This window comes from Vanellus vanellus (genome assembly GCF_965231255.1).
Source record: "Vanellus vanellus genome assembly, chromosome: 1".
In the NCBI taxonomy this organism is placed as follows: domain Eukaryota; kingdom Metazoa; phylum Chordata; class Aves; order Charadriiformes; family Charadriidae; genus Vanellus; species Vanellus vanellus.
This window is the reverse complement of record NC_138905.1, coordinates 193,085,549-193,111,981: the sequence shown is the minus strand read 5'-3', so window position 1 is coordinate 193,111,981 and position 26,433 is coordinate 193,085,549. Positions and strand designations below refer to the sequence as shown.

Below are 26,433 nucleotides of genomic sequence, written 5' to 3'. Positions count from 1 at the left end.
TACCTTGCACTTCTGTCAGAGCAGATGGGGAATGTGAAATTGGATGTGGTATTCCACAGTAGGAGAAAGGCAGTGACATACCAAAGCAAGCCAAGCAGAGGGCAATGAAGATGGATGGTGGGGAAAACCATAACAGAGAGCTGAGAGATCTTCCTGCTGCTTACAGTTACCTCATTCACAGGAGAGCATAGAGCCAGGCTCTTCTCAGAGGCATACAGGGGCAGGACAAGATGCAACAGCTACAACTCAGAGCATGGGAAATTCCAACCAGGAAAGACAAGTAGCAATAAGACTAAGTTTCACGTGAAAACCCATCTCTGGAGATACATAGAACTGAAGTAGGTTGTGTGAGCCAGCTCTAGCTGGGCCTGTCTTGCCCAGGAGCTTGGACTACATGTACGTAAGTGACCCAGGCTCACTCTATCCTGTGCCTAGCACTGTAAATGAATGGTGGAACACTATTGGCCATTTAAGACAAATTTCAGCCCCCGCACTTGAAGTGCAGTGCTGATAGAAGCAGCTTCCAACACTGTGAGAGTTTCCAACAGCCCAGCTCCTAAATACCAGGTAATGACACAGCAATAGCAAGAGTTGAGTCCATACCTGTACTTCATAGTATACCGCTACCCTCTAGTGAGGGCAGGGAAGGTATGCAATTTCTCTGCTGGCTTCATTAACTAGGTATTAGCTATAGAAAGCTATATCACTCCCCTTCCACTCTTGGTTCCTAACAATAAAAAGACTATAAAAGCAACAGAACCAAGAAGCTAGCCTCAACATGTGTTTCACATCAAGGAAGACATGAGCAGTCCCCACAGAAGAGCTGCGCTGCTGAGAACAGTTGAAAGCAGAATAAGTATTCTGGAAGTTTGTGCATTACAGGTCTTAGTCAAGCTCAAGAGGGGTCAGCGAGCATTTACTGTATTAGCTCAAAGAAGCAAGTGCATAGATCAAATCCATCACGTGCAGGTATTAAGGCAAGCCTGGCTAACTGATCCCAGGCAGTTGACACTCATAAGCTGATGAGATCCAGACTTAAGGGTTAGGGCATGTGGCCATCTCAACCCTTGTGGGGAGGTACAGCAGTAGAGAAGCAGCTGTGCAGCCTCCAACCCCCACAGTCAGCTCCCAGGCCAGGTGTTGCCCAAAACCCTACATCACTGGATTTCTGATGAAGTGTGGTTCAATACCAAGACTTCTACTCAAGAAGTGGTAATCTGGAACACACAGACTAGTATTTCTCCCTCCAAATTCCCACATTCTACTGACTGTTGGAAAACTCTGATGCTGAGGGAAGGTGTCAGACTTTTCCAGCAGTCTCCTGCAGACTGCTGGTGTCCACCCACCATCTGGTTAATGCTCTTGCTTAAAGACAGACAATTGTCTTGGATTAATAAAGTAAAGATTACCTGTATGTAGGGACATCTAAGCTCCAAAGGATCCAACAGCTCATTAACATGACATGTCAGTCAGCTGACACTAAGGAACTCTGAAGAGTATTATTGCTCTGCACAACAGAACTTCATTTAAGTTTATTTGAGAAGTTGTATCTACACAGAAATACATTAAGTACACCAAAAGGAGACTGCTTTACTTCATACTGAAGCAGCAAGACATTCTCCAGGAAGAGAGATAAATTTTACATGTGTCCCTTCTTTCAGCTTTCCCTTATGGTTCAACAAAGTTCACCTCCACAGCAAATGTCTCACTATAGACTTTCCACATTTTAGACTTGTGAGGGTTATCCAGCTCATTCCTGGGAAGGTAGAGTCTGAAAGACAAAATTCAGTAGCGTATCTTAAGCTTTAAGACATGTTTTTCCTTTCAGCCAGTCAAGAAAACTTCAATCTCAGCCCTGGAATATCAAATATAGCCCCAGATCTTGAATTCAGATAGACGTCAGCCATGCCTACAACAGGGCTTGGGATCTGAAGTAGTCCGAGAAACATACAGTCAACCTGATGGGTCTGTGGGATTATTTTTTTCCAGAGCCCCGCAATACAAGATTGTTAGAGTAAAATTAGTGTTATGTTCAGCTCAAGGCCTCCTGATGGGATACAAGAGGCAGAAATTCAATAACTGACCTTCCTAATGGCAAGGATTTGATTCACTACTCAGTCAATCTCATCAGGCATGTTCTCCACTTTTAATATTTACCAAATTCATGTCTAGTTAACACTTAATAGCACTTGGACATCAGCTGTGGCTGAATTAGAGATACAGAGATAAGAGCACTGCCTTAGCAGCTGTTTCACTTCTGATCAGACCTAGTCCACCTCAGGTCTGCCAGACTTCTCTGAGCAGAAAGGGAGAGTCTCTACTAAATTATGTTTAAAAGACGCTCTGGTGGGGCATCCTCCCTAGCCCTGGAGGAAACAAAGTACTTGGGTGAAACTTTTGAGGTGGCACCGTTGCAGGGCCATCAGACAGCAGGCATACATTTCTCCTGGCACCAGTTTGGTCTAACTAAATGTCTGCACCTAGGCTGCAAGGTGCATTGCTGGCTCAGCATATTAAGTTTAGAGTCATGAACATAGACTCACGGCTACCTCTCCACATGCTCTGATGGGATCAATTAAAAATTATTTCCTTCCTATTCTAGTTCATGAGAACACAGTAATTGTCTCTCAAGTGTGAAGTTCACTATTCCTCTGTCTAAATGTGTCAAGCTTGGTAGACAGAAGAGAGGGCTCTCCTGTCTGCATTTCTACATCACTCCCCCAAGTGAGACAGACAAGCCCGGCTTTCACTGGTAGAGCTCCCCCAGGAGTTCTAGTCTCAACAAGAAAAGCTACAGTAATTTCTAACTTTAACAAAAGCATGAGAAGCAGTAAAAAAGCCTTTTTTGGGGATCTCAAGTATCAATACCTCTAACTCTGGTCCTAACCTTTGCTTGCTAAGATGCTGGATGAGTTCCAGCCTCTCAGGCAACCATGCTATAGAGGATGGCAGAGTTGCCTTTGGTTTGAACAGTTAGCATTACCTTTTTGAATTCAAGTCCATCAACAATACTTAGAGTGCTGAGGAAAAAGTCCAATGGATTAAGCTGATTAACGTAAAGACCTCATGTCTTTAAGAGACTTGGCACAGCACAAGCAAATGCCAACTGCCTGCTCGCAAGTTACAACTGAGAGTCAGAGACCAGTACCCACACAGAAGCCAAGACAGGCCCAATCAGCCAATCTTAGCTTTCAGTACCATGTTTAGGAAGTTTCAACTCTGTTCAGGCAGCAGAAGTTAGGATTTGAAGGCAGTCACTATAATCACTTACCTGTTATTTTCAATAAAGGAAGTGTTGAACCAGAAGAAGAATGGGCAGTCATCATAGCCTTTTGGGAGATCCTAAACACAAAGACCTTGTTTAAGAACTCCATTAGACAACAGGACTCATTTTTGCAGAGCAGGAATACCCACCCGTACTCAGTAGTTTGGTTTACAAAGCTACAATGCCAGAGTCTGCACATTTGAAGAGCCAAATATCACACCCAGACCACTATTTTCACTCAAATTATTTCAGAACTAGGCCACTCAAACTTAATACAATGAAGTAAGAAACTTATGTTAGAAGCAGCAGGTACTCAACTAAGATGTTTTGGTTGTACTGTATGAACAGCCAGATGCCTCCCCCACCGGCACAGGCTGACGTAGCAACATCTGCTGCATCACTCACTGCACAGAGATGGGGTAACAGCTGCTACAGTGGGGCCACCCCCACACAGCAGGAATCACTAGAGGAGAACACAGATTCTGCCCCACGCAGCCCAGCTGCAGTTTGTACTGCAGCCTCTCCCAATACTCAAGTGAGGGTCTTCATGCCATTATACTTACAGAACGTGATTCAAATCTGACTTTCACATCACCACTTATAACAGGGCTGTCTTCCAAGCCAATTACTACAGAGTCACTTTCAGAATCAAAGAAGAGCTGGATAACAGAATATTACTTTTATGAAAAATTACTGCAGAGAGACAAGGGACCAATTCACAGCAATACCTAGCTACTCATTCATGGTATATAAATACAACAGCAGTGGTAGAGTAACAGCCAACAATTTTAGCTACTCCAGTCAGAGTGAGCTATTGCATTCAATTGACTTCTAGGAAAGTCTTTCACTATTTCACCACTGCTTTTCCTGTGATTTAGCAAAGTTTTGCTTTTTCATTCTCTCAGCATTTACAACATCTATTTATTTAGGTAGTTTTATGTCCAGTGTTCAACTTCTACAGGAAGACATTTTTGACCTATAAGTCAGTCTTCAGCTTCTGTGACTCAACTAACATGATGTCATAGTACACTCACCTTGCAGTTTCCTTGACTAGCACATACACATTCTAGTACAACTTGCTTCCTCGCTATTATCTGCACCTTCATATCAGTTCCATTGCCTTTCCCAACTCCTAGGAAGAAACAGTTGCATTATACTATAGTATATAGATTAGCTGGAAACACAAGTGGTCATGGAAACCAAGTGCAATCTTATTCAGAAGTGCCTTCTCTTCAGAATGTCTTGCTATAGACCTTAGAGAACTCAAATCCTAAAGGTAGCTCAAGATTCAGTGGTTGAAAGCTGTACTTTGAAGTATCACTGAATCCTACTAGTGGAGCAGGAAGAGGCTAACAGAGTCTAGTTCCACTGACTAAACAAGAACAGGAGTTTGAAGTCCTCTTGAACAAGTAGCACTCAGCTTCCAGCCTTTTATCAAAGTTACCAGTACATGTGTACACAAACAGGTGTCTAGCAAGCTGAGAAACATTAGCAGATCTAGTTCCACATGTGGAGTTAATCTCACCTGAAAAGTGATTCCCCTCCCAAAACAGGGCAGGTTGCATGAGAGCCACCATCTGACCAGACACACAGCAAGTGACAGAACACATGGGACAACTGCACTCCAAAATGCTCTTCATTGTATTTTAACTGTGCCATTTGAATTCTCAAATCCCAGTAAGGCTACATTCCTATCATGGGCTTATCAAGAGAGACAGTAGAGATCAGCTGCCTGTGATAGGAAACCATTACCAGATAGAGGAATGCCCAAATTCAAGAGTTCTTACCATGTATAGAGTGGATTTTGAGGTTTTTTATTTTGAGTTGTCTCTCTGGTGGGAGTTTCAAGTTATACTTGTTTTTCAGGATCTCATAATACCCAACATACCTACTCTGTAATGCAAAAAACCCAGACACATTATGCAGTTTCTGTACCCCACACAGACTAATTATAGGCAGAAGTAGGATTAACTAGATCTTCTATGCCAAGTTCTTAGCTCTCCTAAGTCCAAAGCTAAGAGGAAAGTAGCCATTTGTTCTCCTTCCCCTCCCCAGTTCAAACAATCCTAGACAAATTCAACATCTACATTTTTAATCAGTATTTAAACTTCGTGTTCCAAGAGGAATTCTGTACTTTTGAGTTCAGTGAGAAGTGAGGAGCTTTTACACTAGCTTTATAAGGTCCAGAATGTTTAAATGTACAAGATACTTTCATGTTAAAGAAACACATTCTGAGACAGCTGTACTTCCTTTCTGTTTTGTACCAGCAACTAAAGTACCTCCGTGACCAGCTTCATCTCACACCTCTGAATCTCACAGTACACAGTGAATCAAACTGAGCAAGGCCCCAAGCTGTGGTCTGAGGTAACATGCTTGATAAACAGCTCAATTGTCTTATAGGGTCATGCTCCAGCGAGAGTGAGCAAACACTGCAACAGGTTGCTCGAGAGGCTGTGGAGTCTCCATCTGTGGAGACATTCTAGACCTGACTGAACATGGCCCTATGCAACCTGCTCTAGCTCACACTGCTTGAACAGTGGCATTGGACTGAAAGCTCTCCTAATGTCAACAATTCTGTTGTCTTAGATATCATAATTCAGATTTGATGATATTACAAAGAAAGGCATAAAAAATTGTGCTTGGACAAAGGGGAGTGGGGGGAAAAGATGCAGTGCTACCCTACCAGTTGACAGTGTTCCAACCCTTAAAGAAACAGTACAAAAAGTTCAGGAGTTAAGCATTAGTAGGAATCTACATCTCTGAAACAAGGCAGAGGAGGTGGGGTAGCATAAGCACTCACAAGGCTAGTGTTGGTTTGGCTACTGTTACTGGACCTGCTCAAGCTTACCTGGGATGGAGTTTCAACTCCTTGAAACTTGGTACTTGTGCTTCTATCAGTTCTTCTCTCCCCAAAGTAGTCCAAACTTTCCTACGTAGGAAGATAATTTCAAAGCCTAAGATATTCATCCCACCACCATTCCCCTGCCTGAGAAGTAGATAGTAAACTAGAATTACATTAGTCCATTCTAATAAGGGAACACACGTAAAACTATGCAATAGTTGTTCTAGTACCTTCTAAAGGAGGCTCTTAACTACAATAAGAAAGTACTAATTATGAAGTCAGATACATTAAGTCTGTCATCTGTGAAAGAGTGCTAATAAAGCTCATTGAATGAGGAGAGTAATACGCTTTAAGCAATTACTTTAGAACCATTTATACTTCAGGTGGTCTATGGCAGACCAAGCTGAACATTAGTTTGGATCTTCACAAGCTAAAAACTCAGATAAAAACAAGTGATTAGATCTGCCCAGACTACCCTGAGTGACCTGGGCCTTCTGCAACCCAGGTGGCCAGACTGATACGCCAGACCTGGGATACTAAAGCAGCACATGCATTTGTCCTGGCTGGGACTTGCTAATCTTCCTTCCTTTCCTCAGAAAGGCTTCTTGCTGTAATGCTAGCAGTCAAGACAATTCTTGATGCTTCATATTACTTGGAGGGAGGATGGGGGAAAAATTGCACTTTAAAACACTGACACTGTCTTTAGTAAGGCATAGTCAGGATCTATCTCCTCTAAGAAAGTTGTTGCTCAAGATCCTAGGTCTACTGTGCCTCCAAAATAGAGTGCTTCAAAGGTAGTATACCATTAATTCTACTTTCCCAGTTCTTCATGGTTTAGGCCAGACAGGAGTAACTCAAGAGTAACATTCATCAGTAACTTTTTTGTAGAACAGATGTGTTCATAGTATCCTTTTTCCAGCATCAACTTTTTGCAGAGTATTAGTGCATTTCACTAAGTAGGTTCTAAAGGGGTGTTTTTAATACTAGAAGAATCAAAAAACCACCAGTTCTTACCTTCGCACTCTCAAACTGGTCACTGTCTATGAGCCAGGTACAGACCATTGTTCCAGTCCTGCCTGTATGAGAAAGGACAGGTTAAACTACAGGATTTCACAAAAATAATCACACAGAATCACAGAATTATCAGAGTTGGAAGGGACCTCTAGAGATCATCTAGTCCAACTCTCCTGCTAAAGCAGGATTGCCTAGAGCACATTACTCAGGACTGCATCCAGGCAGGTCTTGAAAATCTCCAGAGAAGGGGACTCCACAACCTCCCTGGGCAGCCTGTTCCAGTGCTCTGTCACCCGAACCGTAAAGAACTGTTTCCGTGTTTTTGAACGGAACTTCCTGTGTTCTAACTTGTGCCCATTGCCCCTCGTCCTGTCACTTGGAACCAGTGAAAAGAGCCTGGCTCCATCCTCCTTCAGCCCACCCTTTAGATACTTGTATGCCATAATAAGGTCTCCCCTCAGCCTTCTCTTCTCCAGGCTAAAGAGTCCCAGCTCTCTCAGCCTTTCCTCATAAGGGAGATGCTCCAAGCCCTTAATCATCTTAGTTGCCCTTCGCTGGACTCGCTCCAGCAGTTCCCTGTCCCTCTTGAACTGGGGAGCCCAAAACTGGACACAGTATTCCAGTTGTGGCCTCACCAGTGCCACCAGTCCCAAATACCTTTGAAGTTATAACTTCTGATACAGAAGAGGTAACAGGAGAGAAGTGACACTAGAGTAGTCAAGTGCCTGTATTTTTCAGAAGAATGAGTTAAAGACAAGATACTGCAGTTTGCAAACTTGTTCCTTGAAAGCATTCCCCACAGTTCTTAGTATTCATAGAGATATTTAGGAAACAGGGGATAGAGTTAAGTACACACTACTAGATTAGGTTATAGACTGGCACTTGCCAATGCTCTAAGCCTCAAGAGTTGCTTCTCTGCTCCACCTTTCCCCTCCCCAACCCTACTAAGAAGGCATTGTCTGCTAGCATAAAGACTCCAATATAGTCTCAGTTTTGAATTTAAGATCTCAGAGGTCAAGTCACCCTTCCCTACACTTGTTCTTCAAGCTGGTTTTGGCCTGCAGGTAGTTGTAATGTTCAGTCTCGCAAAACCTTTTAAGCTATGGTTCCAAGTGGGTGAAAGAGCCTTCTTTATGTTAAGTAACCACCTGGTTTAAACCAAGTATTTGTAGTAGTAACAGCAAGCAGCTAAAGATGTGACAGATGTTTGCAGGGAAGTTTGGCTTATTTGCACTGCTATCTATGTACTTCAACAGCTCCCACACTACTACCAGTTGCAGATAGCACCCACAGGTCAGCTCACACGCAGTAGCTTTGACTAGCCTGTTCCCATAAGACTACCTTGTACTCTACCACATAATACTTTGTGTATTTTGATTTAAGATCAAGTACCTACAACATTCCACCACCACATTGCAAGAAATTAGAAAGCTTGAGTATATTAGTGCAGGATGTTCAGTGTGGGTGACTGGCTGCCAGGGAACTAAAGCATCAGCTTAACACTTTTGATAGCAGCAGTTTCAGTAGCTCCCTGTCCCCAGCCTCTCCTGGGTGACTGCTGTCCCAGCAGTCAGGACAGTAGGAAGTTATTGAAGACCATTTTAAGAGATCAGATGCCAGCTTAGATTAAGAACCAGTTTATGCACCTAGAAGTGGGGCTGTGTAATACTAAACACACAGCACTATATTGTTGCTAGTCATTAGTGTCTGCAGAATTTGTCAAGTTATGCTCTAAACCCATCTCATGTTATGGCTTAAACCATATTTACAAAGAAGCCATGGTAAGAATATGTAATTTGTAGCATACACAGATTACACATGAGAAGTCCTACCTTTGCCTCCTTTACAATGAATTGCTACGATGTTCTTTTCATCTTGACTCATCCATTCACGAACACTGGCAGTGAATTTCAGCATGTCGCTAGATAAGAGGAAAATTAGTGGATCAAAGCAAATGCTCACAAAGAACTATCGCGATGCATATATTTAACAAGACTCACTGTAGTGCTGGGACATTGTGGTCATCAATAAAGATCCTTTCCACCCTGTAGTGGAAGTACTTGGGGTCATAGCCTTTTTCACCTACAAAGAAAGATCTGGAGTTATGCCAGGAAAGGGAATAGATTTTGTTACAAAGAAAGTTGCTTTGACACACAACTGCTGTTCTGAGCATGCATTAAAGTACACTAGTAAAAATAGACAGATCAAAGTGGAAAAACTGTGATTAATTTGGCTAAGACAGCGCTTGCTTAGCTTCTAGTTTCACATCTCTCTTGCTTAAGTGAAAATTCCTCTCCAAGGCCCAGATGGCCATTCCTTTCTATAGGGGTTTAGGGATCTGAAAGTTAATATTCTCATGTACTCTCAGGGTCAACCACAGCAACACCACCTACAAAGTGATAAGGAGCTGCTAACACCACACTCCTCATCCATGACCTCTCATCTATCCCTGTTAGCTAGAGGACAGTTTTACTTTTTCACAGCCTCAGTATCAATGCTTCTATATCTGCTTCCAGCTCTGATGCTATACTATGAAAGCAGAAACCACAATAGTTGTTCCTGAAGTATTTTTTATTGTTTTAGCCAACTCTAAACAGAAGAGCTTTTAAGTATTTACCTCATTCTTCTAAGCCTTCATTAGAAAAATCCTCCAACATCACCTATGTTCACTTACATGTTTTAGCCCATGTTTACTTTTCCACTTCTTTAAGTAAGAATTTCGGAACACTGAAGCAGTTGTTCAGCACGAGCAAGGCATTCTAAACTGCAAGGCATCCTTTGCAAGCTTCAGTACAATATGTTAGATGCTAAAAGTCTATAGCCACATTCAGGAGAGAAGATAGTCAGAAACAACTGTGTACTCCTGACAGACTTCAAATTCTTGGAGGTCTAGTATTGCTAGCATCATACCTTGAAAAGATGTTTTTCTGTTTTGCAGTATTTCAACACAGTCAGCAGCTAAACATACTTACTGCAGAGATTGTAGACTTTATAGTGATCTGCATGTTTGGTGTCCAAAAATCTTGCAACTTCCTAAAGCGATAACAAGATACAAGTTCAGAGTAGTTAGTGCTCTACTCCTTGTTTCCACTGCCACCTCATCCCTCACCCCCCAAGTGGGGTCCAGCAACCACATTCATAAACAGCCCTTGGACAGCAGGCTTTTCCAGCCCAACAGCTCAGGTTCTCGTCTGGAATAGAAGTACTGCTGCAATGACCTTCCCTGCCCTACATATTTGTTTCCACAGTATCAGGCAGCATAGCTATAAAGGGCATTAATGCAGACCTTTTAAACATCTTTACTTAGATTAGTATACAGTTCTCATCACTTATACTATTACTAGCCCGGGACAGAACCAACTCGATTCTCTGAAGCATTCCCAAAGAACAGGAGCATCAGAGCACCAGTATATGCACACTGCAAGATATATCCCAATAGGCTTAGTTGAGACTACAACACAAGTAGTGCAGCACAGTAGAGATCATCACTTAATCATTCTAACCAGCCAAGACAGCAGGACTAGGATTGACTCAACAATTTAGTCCATATGCAAATTAGTGGGAAGCTAGAAGTGAAACAGCAATCAGAAATACTGAACTTGGTAGAGGATAAATTTTTACCTCTATGGGGTTCCTATAGAATGACTGCTTCCCAGAAGATGGAAATGACATTGCAATAATGCGATCTGTGGAAGAAAAAGCAATCAGAAGGATTGGGGCAACCCTCCCCACATGTAGGAACTACACAATTGAGAGCAACATCATGAAACAGCTTATTTCTACCCTAATTATAAGAACCACCTACCCATTTCTGAGAGGTTCTCTTCTGCATTTAGTATAGCTAGAGCAGGAGAATAATGCTTCCCAAAGTGTCAGTCTCATAGAATCACAGGCAAAAATACTATGAGTTAGTCAATAGTTTCTCAGGTCTGGTTCCCTATGCCTCCAGAGAATTTCTATCATTACATGCAGCACAACCTCTCTCCCAAAAGGCTAATCCTTGAGAACAGTGTCAGAGTCAGGAATCCATATTTCAAAATCCCACAGAAAAGTAGTAGGCCTGGTCTGACTTCATACTTTAATTTCATAAGTCTGAAACACTGCCTTTATTTCATGTCAAGCACTTATTAACTGACTAGGGTTGTAACATGCTGCAAAGTGTCATTTGCTTCTACAAACCAGTAACATAAGTGAGATCCAGATCAAAGCCATCTTTCATATAACGCCTTTTGTTTTCAGAGACCTGCCAGAAAAAAAAAAAAAGTAGAGTTAGTCTTCCAAATGAACACCAAAGATCAGTAAGTGTTGTCTGTTACTCAGAAAGAAAACCAACCACCTAGACTCTGAAATTAAGTCATGAGTAGCAGAGCATCATTTTGCTATAGCAGAGTTCACAGCATTAGACAAGAATAACACTTGTGTTAGCTTTTAGGTAGAAGCTCCGTAAAGAATTTTTACCCTAAAGTATCTGTTTATTCTAGTGGAAAGAACACAGCAGATTCTTTGTAGACTGCAGCATGAATCAGTCATTGCTATTTGAGTGTTTGGGGGCTGAGGGAAGGAAGAAGAAAGTTAAGGGCAACATAACCAAGACTGCTTATTCCTAAGCAAGAGGACATACTTGAAGCTTCAAGTATTACTGTAGTGCCCCTGATGAAAATAAGAGGCATTTACAATGGATAGAGCTTCAATGGCTGTTTTGTTTTCACCTGGAATAAGCAGCAGAAGCATTAAAATTCCTATCCTCCCCACATGAGGAAAAATAGTCTGTGCGCCACACAAACTAGAAATTATCAATTGAGACACATGGTGGTGTTGCAATCACTGTGATATGCTGGCCTTTCAGGTCAAGTTGCTGCTGACTTGAGCAAAGTCAAGAATTAGTAGCTATACTGGAGTTGGAGGCAAAGCTCTGGTAGCCTGTTGGGGACACAGAACAGACATGCTGCCTAGGTAATATTATCAATTGCAAACCAACAGGCTGTGGGCAGTCTTGCTATGCACCATTAACAGCTGCCTGGAGAAAGAGATAGTTGGAAACAGTAATAGTAGCCCAGATATATTAAGAGGCCAACTTACCATTCTCCTGGTCACTACTTCAAGTTGCTTCTTTTGTGAAGCCAGGCGAAATATCCTTATTAAGATGACAATTCTCAGAACTCGGAAGAAAGTAACCATTCTAGATGAGAGTCAGATTTACCACGAAAGAAAATGAACACAATTAAACTTAGATGCAAAGCTTAAAGCTATTTAAAAGCAGTTTCAGAGGCAGTTTAAAGCTTTGTTTCATATACCAAACTAGGACTTCTCAGGCTGATTTTGGAGAAAAAAACATGGTATTCCTCAAGCATAGTATTCTATTGAGGGTTTTTTTGGAAGAACACATTCTGAACAGCTAACAGAATTAGGAAACACCCTACTTGCTCAGACATTCCCAGGCACCTCTGCCCAGCAAGCAAATAATTCCTTTAACACTACCTATGTTATTATCCCCAAATGCTTTTTCCTTGAAGCTTGTTCTCAAGTATACATTTATGTATAAGCAGCCACCTGAAAGATAGCTGAAAAGAGAAGCTAGACAGGCTATATACATCATGCCTTGATTAAGAAACCTGAGAACAAAATCAGTATAAACCCTGTGTTTAATCATTCAGCAACTTGAGCTGATGATTTGGTTTGAGGAACTTTGAACTGGTGTTGAACTTTGAAGCAGGCAAGACGCTTATGTGAGTGGTTCTACAGAAACAACTGAACAGGGGCAGCTGCTTTCACATACCCTTAGGTACTGCTGTTTGCTTATGGAGGCAGGTCTGTGAGAAAAGACAAGTTATAAACCCCAGGTAGGCTATTGGGAATGAGTTGGATTGCGTGGACACTACTGGAGCATTAGGTGGGAAGATCATCAAGATTTGGTATTTGGCCAAGTCTGAGGTAATATCTAGTACCAGGTAGTAATATTTTGGTCAGAACTGGACTAAAGAGCCCTTAACATGAGAAAACCTTTCAGAGAGCCTCAAGAATTGCATGGGTGAGATAGTAGACCCCAGTTCTGAGAGCAGCGTAAACTCCTTTTTATGTGACCCAAAAGCCTATTCTAAATCCCCATCAGCTTCAGCAAGTCAGAATACAAGGAACTTGCATGCACCAATCTACAACAGGATGGGTCAGTGCAGGATCATGCCTACTATTAAGATAGCCTAGTAAAGACAGCAGTGTAGATTACCCTGTCACAGTACTATTTCTCCTTACCTTTAACTAGATGCTGCCATAAGATGAAAGCTGCTTTAGAAAAATGCTCCCAGAGAGATGGGAAGTAATCATTAAACTCAGCTTAATGTTTAAAAAGACCTAAAAGGGAACAGCCTTTTAGGATTCTGAGACTGCAAAAGCTATTCCTTTGACAGTTCTACTTCTTGAAACCCGAGTCTAGCTGACATTTGAAGAGACAGCTAGTACTTCCAGATGTTTGTCCAAGTCTGGATTCTTCAATAACTAGACTTTGAGTTGTTTTCTTCTAGAATAATGTTTCCCCTCCTTGTTCCCAGTAGCCAGTTAAATGGGGGGTGGAGGGAAAAAAAAAAAAAAACAAACAGAAAAAACACACAAACCACACAACCCTGAACTACTTTCTCTGGCTGATGCAAGCAAGTTTCACTAATGCAAAGTACAGATAAACTAATTTTAGAGTTGTAGTTCTTTCTCCATCTGAAATGGATTCCTCTCATAGGTTAGGATCTGATCAAGCTACAGAAATGACTTAACTTATGCACATGAACTGCGTGTTTCCCCTCCCCAGGGCATGGCTGAGAAATCCAACACGTTACCATGGGGCTTTTGGGAAAGCAAGGTGGAAGAAACAAGACAGTGTAGCATCTCTTTCTATTTCAAGATCCACTAGATAGAGATGCTCCCTCAGTTGTCTGTTCCATTTGCTATTATAAGCCAACTCTTCTTTCTGACCTTCAGACTCTCCTCTCTCAGGGTTGCTGCACACCTTTTCCCCCAAAAATCCTTGGGTCAGAGCCTTTGATGGCCTCACTATTCACTTTTAGTTACCCCAACTGATAAATTTAGATGATCTCTGCCTTTGAGACAGGGAGTCTACAATATAACTGTAGACCAAAGTTAGGTGTCTCTATCCTTCATTAGTCTGTACTAAGAAATATTATCACAGCCATATTCATGATCTATGCACACATCTAGCTTACAGATGCCCAAGAAAATTCTTAGAAGACTATCAAGAAAGACTTCATGTTTAACAGCTGCCACACCATTCTTACCTTGGTATCTGATCTGCTGCAGCAAGGTCTGAGAAGGAGTACGTCATGTTAATTAACAGAGTTCCCACCACTATGAATGCATCCAAAATATTCAGTTTGGACTGGAAATAGTTCCTGAAGCTGAAACAAAGGAGTTTTAAACAGATGCCTACATGGATAGCAAAGACTGAAACGCATCTTCTGGAAGAGAACCACCTATACAGAACTACTACTACAGACAAGCTCTCCTGAAGTAGTTCTTAACACTAAGCACTGAAGACTCGCTAAGAAAATAATCCTACATTGGGTCTACACACATAAGTCACAGCAAAGCTGATGCAGTTTTCAAGTGCTCACTTATATCAAAAGCACTTTGCAGATTATTCTATAGAAGGGTAACAGACAACATACACAGCCAAGAAGAGATGCGGCCGTTGTCTAGGACCAGAAAGTTAGCCTACAGTACACATTCATAGGCCAAGCTTGAACTATTGCTCCCTTAATAGCCTAAAGGCTTGCCACACTGACTTAATTTTTGCCCATGTCTTACCCTTCAACAAACACCCTCAGGAGAACATCAATGAGAAAGAATAGTGCTATTGCCAGGGAAACGCCTTCAAGGATCTCTCTAACACCCTTCTTCTCACTGATAGCCAGATCCACAATCACAACTATAATGTCCACAATGATAAGTACAACTCCAAATACTCTGAAAAAAAAAAAAACCAAAACAGATTGAGAGGTAGGAATGAGCTGTTGACATTTATTGACCAAAGAGCACAAGCACAGATATTTGTTTTAAGCTGTTTCAGCAAGAGTGTGTTCTCCTACATACAGATTGAGGCCTGCTTGTATAAGCGGCTGAAGGACACAAATTGCACTTTTAAAGTGATCTGCACAGAGTACATCATCCATGTAGAACTGTACCTTTACCTCAGACTCAGGTACAGTTATTAACCCATAATTCCACAGCTACCTAGAAGTGGTGCAAACCTGGATGTTTCGAGGCACACAAGTGTCAGTGTTGTCTTTCAGCTTACCTTCCCTCCCACTTGTGACTTGGTTAGTCCCTTAAAAATAATGGTCTTTAATGGCTTACTTTGTTTCAGCACCTAGGCTGCATACAACTGACCAACTGGTTGTTCAAAGGCTGGCACAGCCCAGAGTAAGCCATTAAAGAACTTTTATCCCAGTCAACAGCATTTACAGTTCTGACTTTCAGCTCTCCTTGGAGAACGTGGTCATATCTGTTTAAGACTTCTTTGTCAATAAGAGTACTTTTCTTAAGTCACCCTTTCAGGGGGTGACAGAGGATTTGGTACTTTCCAGGCACAGCAGGCTGGAGTCACTGTTTTCAACGAACTCTCCAAGTTCTTACACCAGAAATAAGGACTATTTCTACTTTGCCCATATCATTACAAGCACGATCTCTTACCTGAATCCAAATGACATCACAAATGGGGAAATTTTTCTCCTAATTGCACTGCAAGAGAAGAGAATTGGCATCAAGACAAGTGACATTTTGCTACTGGTATTAGCCACAAGAGCACTGTTACATTCTTTTGGTCTTAGAATTCTGTACAGTAGCGATTTCTTTAAGAGGAGATTATTCAGTTGCATTCATGAAGTATATAGGCTAAGACAGTACTTGAAAGCAATACTTCGACCACTTGTTAGAAGTGGTATTCATCAGTTACAGACCCTAGAAGTACAGCAGTATGTACTTATGCATAACACTAGTCAGTGTCACAATTCCAGTGACACTAGAAATCTGGCTTAATGCCCAGTTATAAGCTTTAAGAAGTGGGCTTATGTAATGCTATTGGTCAAGAGCAACATTAAAGGATAAACATCTGTTAAGATATCTTGTTCAAGATATTAGCTTATTATATCAGAGAATATTTTTTTTTTCAGGCTTGGAAAAAGCTGCACTTGTTAATAGCTCCACTACTGCTTCTGTGTTCTTGGAATAGAGGAAGACAAATCCCTCTTCTACCTTTAAAAGGAAACACTGGTTTGGCTTTCAGGTTGAAGACTCAAGTGCCTTTTAAGAAAATGAAATAACGAAACTAAGTTATTGCAATTGCACGAGTTATATCCAGCCCTAGCAGGGTTCCAGCTCCTGTTTTCAGTTACAGACTTGTTGCCTCTTTGGTATGCTTTAAGCCTTCTGGTTTAAAGCTAGACCTTCATGTAACTATCTTACTAGCTGAAAGTATCTTTAAGCTACATCAAGAACTAAGGTCAAAGCAATTATCTGCAAACCCCAAGTTATGAGAGTTTGAAAAACAGATTGCCAGTCTGTTGAATAATCCTGGGACTACTTAACTACTGTAAGCACCAAGTCAAGGATGGAATAATAAGTCTTGTCTCAAAGGCAGCCTAGCATATAGGAGGTTCTCCTTGCATTTAGGATGTCTAATATCTAAGGAAACACTGCAATAATTACACTAAGTTTGTTGGTCTATGTTTTTACCCAGTCAATTGTACAATGCAAATTAGTAGGTGCACCAAGACTTCAGCTTCCATAGTCTAAAGACAAGTACCTTTATTAGGTGCACCAAAGACTGAAACATATACACACCACTCCAATTTGGCCTGCCAACATCTTAAATCAGTTGAAGAGAATGTGGCACATTTGCTCACATACTTAGCTCAAAGCCTTTGTGAAATGCATTTGTAAACACCAGCTTCTGAATTCTAGAAAGACACGTTGTCATAGAAGAACTGAGATAACAGGCTTAATCTTACTGTTCCTGTGCTGCAGGAACAGGAAAACAAGTCTATTCATTTGTCACTGACTTGACTAAGTATGCTCTAAGAGTTAGTAGCCTCGTGACAAGAGCTAAACACTGCTAGAAAATAACTACTTCAAGAACAGAGCTAATAACTAGCAAGTTCAGACAGTTTAATGTTGACAAGGGAATGATACTTATTATTTGCCTCAGATACTCATTCACCTCATTTTCTCACCAGTTCTTCTGTGCTCTCCTAAACTCATTCCTTTGGGAAAATTTAGTCAATGCAGTTTGGATTACACATTCTCCATAATATAATGGACTTGTAGCTGGTTCTTGGGTTGGGCTTTTGTCTCTAGAAGCATAAAGAAGCTTCCTGAACCTACTTGCCTTTATTATGTACTAGAACAAGTGTCAATATCAAGTGATTTACTGGGCTTATCTCTACTTCAGCAAGCCATCTGCCTTCTCATTTTGGCTCAAAAGTTTCCACTTTTGGGGACAAGCAAGACACTTAGTAGATCATTAGCTTACTTGGAACAGCTGTCTGGTTCATTATCCTCATCACGACCATCATCAATCTTTACTGTGGGCTCTTCTGCTGTTGGAGAGCTGGCAAAGGAATAACACAAGTCACATACTGATACAGATGTCAGCTTTATACATTGCCACCCTTCATTGTTCTAAAGAATATCAACTGTCAGCGGAACAGCGAGAAGCAGCCTGGGCCACAACACAGGTCTAGTACCAGGGAAAGAAAGATTTTCCATATGCTTGCACAGCAGAAACTCTTGGCTTGTACTGACCAAGCAATGTGTCTTTCAAAACTCTTTTGGGGGAAGAGGGGAATAGATGTGTTCAGCAATAGGACAAAGGGCTTTGAAGGAGGGCATCCAAGAGTCCACTGAGGACTTAACTGTCCGGTCCAGGCTCTGGAAGTACTGGAAACATGCATATGCAATATTGCTTCAGAGTCCAAAAGACATTAATGCTATTACAGTAAACTACTTGTTCAGAGAACAAGTGTTTTCACACGGAAAAGCCATAGCACAGAGATGTTTTTGTGCAGAGCAGGATACCAGACCGGAAACTGGAAAACCAGAGCAGCAGCAGCTGAGCTAGTGCTAGAACAGCATTTTTTGGGGGGTAGTGGCTGCTTGCCATAACTTCCTTAAAAGGGTCTCTTTAGATCACATTTGCTCAGACACCTGAGACACTTTGAAGGCCACATGATGACTTCAGAGAAAATAAAGTGTAACATCCAAACCGAGGAGTTTCTAATTCAGCCTCCTCCACAGAAATACTGTACTGCATAATAGCAGAGCCAGTGTTTGCTCTGGCTCTGTCTCTGGCACTGTTGCTTCTTGGGAAGGAGCAACTACATACACATATTCAATATTGATGTTTCCATACTGTTCTGAGGTAATCCAGCATGTTTGAAGTATTAGTGTAACAACTTAGAGGCCTTCAGTAGTCTTCATCTTCCACAATGGACCCATGGACCAGCTCTGCTTCTGCAGTGTGGGCTAACCCCCTTTTTAAACAAGGTATTTAATGATGCATTTCCTACAGCATCAGCAACCAGTACGGATGGTTCACCACCTGCATTCAGTATCAGGCTGAAAAGAACAATTATTGCCCTCCCCACCACCCAATAACTTCAGCAGTTTTCCAGCTCCAGTATCTCCAGACACCTGCATCCTCATTTTGTTCCTAGAACTGAAGCAAAGCTCTAGTGATTTATGGCCATTCAGCTTTGCTTCCCAGCTATTCTTATGGGATATCCACTTAATGTACAGCTGAAATGCTTCACTTAAAGCAGATTGTTGCTGCTGTTACAGCAGTTTTGCTGCAGGTCACTTGCTCATATTTGCAGACGCATGAAATGCACCAAAAGCCACTTTCTTATCCTCTCCTGTGATTAAAATAATCCAAAATAAGAATGAGCAACAGTAGTGTTTTGGGTTAGGAGGACAATCTTTAAAACAAAAAGAAAACAGAAGCCAAGTCCGAGTACAGTTTCCACTGTGCTCTCACACAAAAATTCAGTTCTAGATAATGCTTTCCTCAGAGGGAGTTTGTTTTGCTGAGCACTTGATATCTACTTGTTGCCCAAGCTGGAACAAGCTCTCTGCTGCAAGCTACTACATCTAGCCTTTGACTATGGGGTAGAAGAGAAGAAAATTAGGATATACTAGAAGAATCTTGTTCCTCCCCACCCATACTCTCCATACAGAGCATAAGTTTTTCTGACTGCTCACAGCTAAAGGGAGCTTCAGAGTTGAGGCTTTTAAGGACAGCAGAGACCTTGACAGTGTTTCTGGATGATAGAAGACAGCAGGCTTTACTGCCACAAGTTTATTATACCAGGGCTGGGTGCTCTGTACTTCTTAGTGAGTTCTTAACTACTTGCAAGAAGTCAATCACAACACCATATTTCCCTCAAAGATATCACTCCTCTCGGACAACAGCATTTTAAGTAAAGGGGGGTGGGGTGGGTGGGATAAAAAGACTATATGCTATACAGCTTCAAGTACTCCCTCATTATTCACATTGTTATATTTAAAGCACTGAGGAAAGGGACCCACACTAGACAAGGGATCACACACAGCATACTTCAACCCCAAACCCATACACAGATGCAGTTCATTTCACTCACCTGGACCCTTCTGTCAGCTCTGCCCCTTGTTCATACCTCACAGTTGTCATCTTGCCTGTTCTTGCTCTGCTGGTCTTAAGAGAAGCACATCTAGTTAAAGAGGTATCAGTAGGAGAAACCGTGGATACTAGCATCCTCTAGCAGCCTCACACTCACGTTAGCAGCAGACAAGCTTCTGCTTCATTTGTGATTACTCCCCCCCTACAGCTGACCAAGAACAATCTTTAAGGTTAGTGAGAGCCAGTGCACTTCAGCAGTGCTATGAAGGGGGCTTTGACTATACCTCATAAGCTACAGTGACAATAACTTTAAAACATCATCTTTACCTCACCATGAAGCATTTCCCTCCCCGCTACTCGCTATGAAACACTTCGAGCCGCCGCTGGCCCCTCCGGGAGGGGCGCCAACCCCAGGCTGCCCCGACAAGCGCGGGCTGGAAGCCCTGGGGAGCGGGTCCCTCAGGCGGGACGCCCGGCACTGCGTCCCCCTCTCGGCCCTACTACTCTCTTAGACCTGCCCCGGACACAGCCTCACAGTCCCGGGGAGGGAACCCCACAGCGGCGGGTACAGTCCCGGCTAGCAGCCACCCCCCACCCCGCGAAGGGGCCGGCATCGGCGAGCCGCCAGCACGGCGGAAGCCCCGCAGGTCGAGCCCCGGCCGCCACAGGGAGCCCACGGCTCCACAGCCCCAACAGGGACGGCCCGCGGTGGCCCCATCCTCCCGGGAGCTCTCTCTCCCCCCCATCCCCCCAGCCGCCCTCACCTCAGCGCGGCCACCGGGCTCAAAGTCGAGCCCGGACAACCGCCCCCGGCGGCCTCAGCGGAAAGTTACGTTAAACTTCCTGAGGGCCGTTCTCCCGACCCTCCCACCTTCCCTCCCCTTCGCATCCCTCCCCCCCCCCAGCCGGCCGGCCATAGAGGGCTGCAGAACCCCACTCACCCGCCGAGGCGAGGCCGAGCCACAGAACAGGAACACACCTCAGCTCTCCCCCCCTAACCCTGCCCGACCGTGGTTAAATGGTCCGGCGGCGCCGAACGGCTGCACCTGGGCCGGGGCTGGGGCCGGGCCGGGCCGGGCCGGGCCGAGCCGAGCCGAGCCGAGCCGAGCCGAGCCGAGCCGGGGGAGGGAGGGGCTCGCCCGCTGCCATGGCCACGGCCACGGCCACGGCCACGGCCCCGCCGCCGCTGCCGACACCGCCCGTCACCTGGCGGTCAGCAGCGGAAGAGGGGCAGCGGGTGGGCGACGGTCGCCCGCCGCTTCTCGGGGTCCACCGGGCCGGCAGCCGGGCCCGGGCCTGCCCGTCCCCACCACCACCCTCCCCCCCGGGGTCACACCGTTCGGGGCCCGCAGAGGCCTTCAGGAGCCGAGGGGCCGCCAGCCCACCCCAGCAGGGCCTAGCGCCTTCTGCCCTGCCTCAGCCGCTGGCGGTTTGTAGCCTTTGATGTAGCTTTGATGCCTCTTCATAGATTTCCCGCGGGATGGCGGCTTTTGGGGTGCTGCGATAGGGACAGGGCTGGTGCAGGTCAGCCAGCGGTGGTCAGGCCTCCAACAGCCAGCGGTGGTGGATGCCTCCATCCAGGGCAGAGACCCGTAACGTTGAGCGCTGCAGTTTTTCACGTAACATCGAGCGCAGCTGTTTTTGCAGAATAAGAGCCCGCAGGGCAGGACATGGCATGTCACCTTTGCCCTGCAGAGGCTGCACGCCTTCCTCATCGCTTACCAACAACAGTCAAGAGAGCAGTCAGGGAATCACAGAACCATAGAATGGTTTAGGTTGGAAGGGACCTTAAAGATCATCTGGTTCCAACCCCCCTGCCCTCGACAGGGACACCTCCCACCAGACCAGGTTGCTCAAAGCCCCATCCAGCCTGGCCTTGAACACCTCCAGGGATGGAGCAGGGATGGCACCAGTCCCTGAGCATGAGCATCCTACGGGGGAAGCCGAGGCTGCGCTGGAAAGCCTCTCTGCAGCGCGGTGGGCAGCAGAGGGAGCTCAAAGCCAGTTTTTGGGGGGCTGCTCCCAGGGCTGCTGGAGCTTGGTGAGGGTAGGTGCATTTTAACCGATGGCAGGAGCCTTTCCATATGCCTCTTGCCCAAAAGAAATAAGATCTTAAAGAGGAATGCTGAGAATAGGGATCGTTTCTGGGCAGCAGACTAAATAGAAAGTTTCCCTTTCAAGTCTGTCATATATATAAATAGATGGGTAAGTAACTAGCACAGACAGTGGTAGAAAGTAATGAGCTAAATATGTTTGGTGTATTCAGATAATTATGTATTGAAGAAGCAGATAAACATGGATGGAAACTAAGCTGGATGATGAGAAGAAAAATTTGATTAATTTGCTCCTACTTCTGGAAAAAAGTTTACACGTGCAAGTTATTTAGTACAGGCTTGATCCTGTAGACCATGTGGGTGTCCTGTGAGTTACTCTGCGCAGGAGCTTATGCCTGTGGAGCACTTTCATGGGGAGGACCATATAAGAGAAGAGTGTGAAAATACAGAAATTCAGTTTCCCCTGTGCTGGGCTCTGTGAAAGCACCGGGGTGTGAAGGCAGTTTGGGTATTGAAGTAGACTTTTCACAAAGCAACCTGTAACAACCAGTCAGAGGAGGGGCTGGAGGCCAGGATGCTTCCAGTTTGGCACTCAGATTGAATGCCAGGGCTGTAAATGAACCAGCTTGCTAGAGATTGCAAATGCACTTCAAAAGGAAACAGTTTTTTCCATTTTTCATCAAATAGGTGGACACTGCATTGCCAGTGATAATACTGTAACTGTTCCTTTCGTTGTTGCTAATCTTAGAGCATTGGTGATGCTGTAGAAGATTTGCCAGCTCTCATGCGTCATCATGAGTTTCCTGGTGGTTGATCTATTTTCTTAAAACCCTAACTTCTGGAGTCAGATGACTAAAATAAAAACACCACTTTTTTATTAATAAAATCAAATCTCTAGCTCTCGGCTGGTGGAGAAAAGCATGGGAACAAGAACCAAGGTTCATAAAGCTAAAAATAAAAAGGAAGTATTGAAAATAATTTTGGATTTTAAATTCAAGACTTGTAAATCATTTTCATTATATTTTGCTGGTTAACTCATGCTACTGACATTTAAAACCCCCTCAGAATCCAGTTCTGATCCCTTGACAATTATTTATCAGTGTAAAATAGCAGAATTGACAACAAAATGCAGAAAAGATTGAAATGTTCAGTAAATAATCTGGTTATGTACTGAGTAGAGAGCAGGATGAAGTATGCATATCTCAGAGGGGTGATGACATACTTTACATTCCAAAAATAACAGAGAGGGTGGTAAACAGACTATCTTAACTTGACAGATTTTAAAATCAGTAGGTATGGCTCATTTATATGTGATACTCTTAAGAGAGATGGCCAAGAAAATTAATTTTATTTTTATTAAGTCTCGGGATAGTAGAAATATGGAGATAAGTGCAGAAAAAATCAATTCTTTGCCAATTTTAAAGGCAGGTAGATCAGATGACCTGATGATGATAGATCTGTCAGCTTGGCTTTGCTCACAGATGAAATGAGAGCAGAGTAGACAGAGGCTTCAACTAATAAAATATTAAAGAAATATTAAACAAGATTAATAATAATAATAAATCAACGTGGGATTAGAGAAAATAATTCCTGTCAAATTAATTTATAGTTCTAAAACAAAATTACAAGTTTTGCTGATAAAAGTGTTTTGTTGCTTCTGTAAGCAACCATCTGGCTAGAAAATTACATTTGATTAAAAAGGTAGAAGAATATAAACTCAATCTTGTTCACATTGGTGAAAATCCAGCACACTAGGCTTAAAATAACTAAAAGGAGAACCATCCTTAAGCAATTCCTTTCCAGAGAGGTTCTGCAGGGATTGGGTGTTGTCTTATGCTGTTTAATGTTGTGTTGTGTTGTTTTGTTTTAAGACATGCCCCGGATAAAAACCCGAGTGATGAAGTTTGCAGCTGACACAGAGGTTGGAAAAGTGGTTGGATAGAAGAACGGCTGCCTAGCACTGAGTAAATTGTAACATATAGTAAGTGCAGATGAGCGAGCAATGTGCATTTCCATACATCCACTGTCAATCTCAGAACAAAGGACCTCAGGACGGTTCTTTTCAGCCCTTGGTACCTGAAGGATCATGCAACATCTTTAAAAAAAATCCTTGGTCTACTTATAGACCTACTGATTGTCACTGCAAGGCACCTGCTACCTGCACAGGGTATGTTTGTACATGTCAAAAAGCTTGCAAGTGTTCCTGGACCAACTTTTCATGTGTTGCAAATCACATTTGTCCTGACTGCAGGGAATAACACCATGGCAGGTCAGACTTGGAGTAAGTGACTACATTATGAAAAAGGGTAACTCTGAAAAATCCTGGCGTAGCAGTAGCGAGTAGCCAGCCACAGGTGATTGTGGCATGTGACTCTGTGATAAAAGGAGTAATAAGGTCCTTGAATCCACAAAAAAAGGAAAGATACTGGGTTGGAAACATTGCTTGAGCTTTTTACTTGGCTCCTGTGTGCTCTCAGCTCTACAGTCCTGGTAAGCATAACTCCAGAAGGAAGAGAGAAGAGCCATGATGTGAGTAACAGGCTGTGAAGTGCACCTCATAGCACCTGGGTCAAGGAGCTCAACGCTGTCCATCTTCTGAAAGAAAAGATAAGAAGTGACTTAATCACAGTCGGGCAGGGCTGGATCTGGAAAAAAGGTCTAGATATACTAAAAAGGGTGTAAGCAGACTTAAAGCTTCAAAATCTGTATCTGGAAAGTTCAGCAGCTTCCTAGCCCTAGAGGCAATTAAATTGATTGGGTACCTCTCTGTTGGGCTGCAGAGATTCCCTCCCGGAACCTGCAGTTCTGCTCCTATGTGTGCCCTGGACTATCCTGGCCACGTAACTCCGCTGCTTGCCCCTGCCTAGGGTGGATCAGGATCCCAAAAAATAGGCAGAGGGGTATTGCAGCCCTTGGAGCCCCCTCAACAAGCCCTCAACTCCTCTCCACTGCACCCCACCATACATCACCCATAGCTCTTCTCACCTTTATGTATGTATTCTGCATTAAACAATCCTGAATGAAATCACCCCTGAAGCAGAACTTGCTCTTGCCCTTCCTCCTGCCTCATGCCAGCCGAATACCCTACCTACTAGCACTCTTCTCTCGGGATGTGTTCATGCTGTGGTGCCTAGCCTTGCCCAGGACAAGCTGATGCAACCCCTCTCTCCATGACCCTCCTGGCTTTCCCCCAGCATGTACATCCACAGCCAAAGCAGCTATCGGGGTTTGGGTTCCCAGGCAGGGGCAGGCACACAGCTTGTAGGTACCTGGACCTAGCCTTAAGCGGGGAAAACCACATTTGGTAGCAGAGGGCTCTTCCCCTTCGCAGAGTAATAGCATTGTGAGATTAAAAGGCTGCAGAATGAGACTTGGCAGATTCAGACTCGGGACAAAATACAACAATAATTAACAATGTCTGTAATTAAGCAGTGGAAGAGCATGCTAAGGTCTGTGGCTGGTTCTTCAATGCTGATTTTTTTTACACCAAAATGTCTTTTTCTCAAAGAGATGCTCTAGTTCAAATGGGAATGAATTAGGTCAGTGGAGTTCTCTAACCTGAGGTAGGTAGAAGATCACGCAGATAATCCACATACTCCCTCTGGCCTTGTGACTAATTCCCTTTGGTACAGTTATTCCTGATGTGAGATCCGCTCGGACCTGTGCTTGCCCTCAGGAACTTAAACTAAATATGTTTGTTGTGTCAACCCATTAGATACTCATAAGCTGCATGCAGACTCATTAGTTAGACTGAATTATGTCTTTGCTCTTTGAACGTTATCAAAACATTTAGATCTAGCATGTTTCACGGTCTGCCACCATTACTTCTTCTTTGTACACAGATTTCTGTGGTTACTCCTTGCTAACAAACCACAGACTTTTAATGCGCATATGCTGGTTTCGGTTATTTCGTAGATTGAAACTATGGTGGTTGATGTCATCCTGATCTTTTAAATTTATCTTACTTTTGATGAAACCCTTTATTGTTAGATTTATTTTTTTAAATAAATATTTGTTTCTGATCTCATACATTAACTTTGTTTTAAAAAAACTAGCAGCCCAGATTCTTACAGAAGATGTGTAGTAGCTCACACATCGAGGGGCTGCAGGCCCCTGGTACCTCCACACCTGCAATGCCTGCAAAGGAGCCTGGTCCATGGTCTCTCCCAGTGAGCAGGATATTCAAGGGAGGTGGGACATGATAGAGGAGCATCAATTTAATGGCAAATGCATAAAGCACCTGGATTCAGTGCAAATGAGCTGTTTTGCTTTGAGCTGGCTCTAGACTACGAATTTTTCTAGGGCACAGCTAGGCAGTCAGACTCTTACTGTGAAAACCTCAGGTCTCTGTACCTCCTTTTGGAGTCTGAAGCCTCAGAAGCCTTTAGAGCCTCATTTCTTCCCTTCCCCTTTTAAGAACAAACAAACAACGAGGAACTGGTCTTGGGAGAGTTTTGAGAGGCCACCACTGTCTTCCAGCTGTGGTGTTGTTCCATTGGGCTCTGGGGGAGCAAAGGTCCATTGGGTGTCACCTTCATGTCTTCATCCCAAGCCATTATTTCTGGGGGAGCCTAGTGCTCCATGACTACAGGAATGTCACGAG

The 26,433-nt window shown here is 43.5% G+C and overlaps 1 protein-coding gene across 1 annotated transcript; it reads right to left on the bottom strand.

The window, feature by feature from the left end:
- Positions 1-1,561: 1,561 nt before the first annotated feature.
- On the bottom strand, positions 1,562-20,570 carry TPTE2 (transmembrane phosphoinositide 3-phosphatase and tensin homolog 2). Its single transcript, XM_082497277.1, has 19 exons — positions 20,541-20,570; positions 19,778-19,851; positions 17,653-17,730; positions 15,816-15,863; positions 14,931-15,089; positions 14,402-14,521; positions 12,201-12,300; positions 11,301-11,364; positions 10,743-10,807; positions 10,094-10,154; positions 9,122-9,203; positions 8,954-9,042; positions 7,122-7,183; positions 6,114-6,194; positions 5,053-5,158; positions 4,300-4,397; positions 3,829-3,924; positions 3,272-3,342; positions 1,562-1,771 (listed from the first exon to the last, which is right to left on the bottom strand). Exons 2-19 carry the CDS (start codon positions 19,825-19,827, stop codon positions 1,669-1,671), a joined length of 1,533 nt encoding a protein of 510 aa, XP_082353403.1. The 5' UTR covers positions 19,828-19,851; positions 20,541-20,570; the 3' UTR covers positions 1,562-1,668.
- Between the last annotated feature and the right edge of the window lie 5,863 nt (positions 20,571-26,433).

What these genes read in the sequence shown, in the direction of transcription:
- TPTE2 (XM_082497277.1), bottom strand. Translation starts at nt 19,827, where the DNA reads ATGACAACTGTGAGGTATGAACAAGGGGCAGAGCTGACAGAAGGGTCC. An exon ending in ACCAGTTTGAGAGTGCGAAG is followed by an intron (nt 6,195 to 7,121) that starts GTAAGAACTGGT and finishes CTTCCTACGTAG; the next exon opens with GAAAGTTTGGACTACTTTGG. An exon ending in GAGTTGAAACTCCATCCCAG is followed by an intron (nt 5,159 to 6,113) that starts GTAAGCTTGAGC and finishes TTTGCATTACAG; the next exon opens with AGTAGGTATGTTGGGTATTA.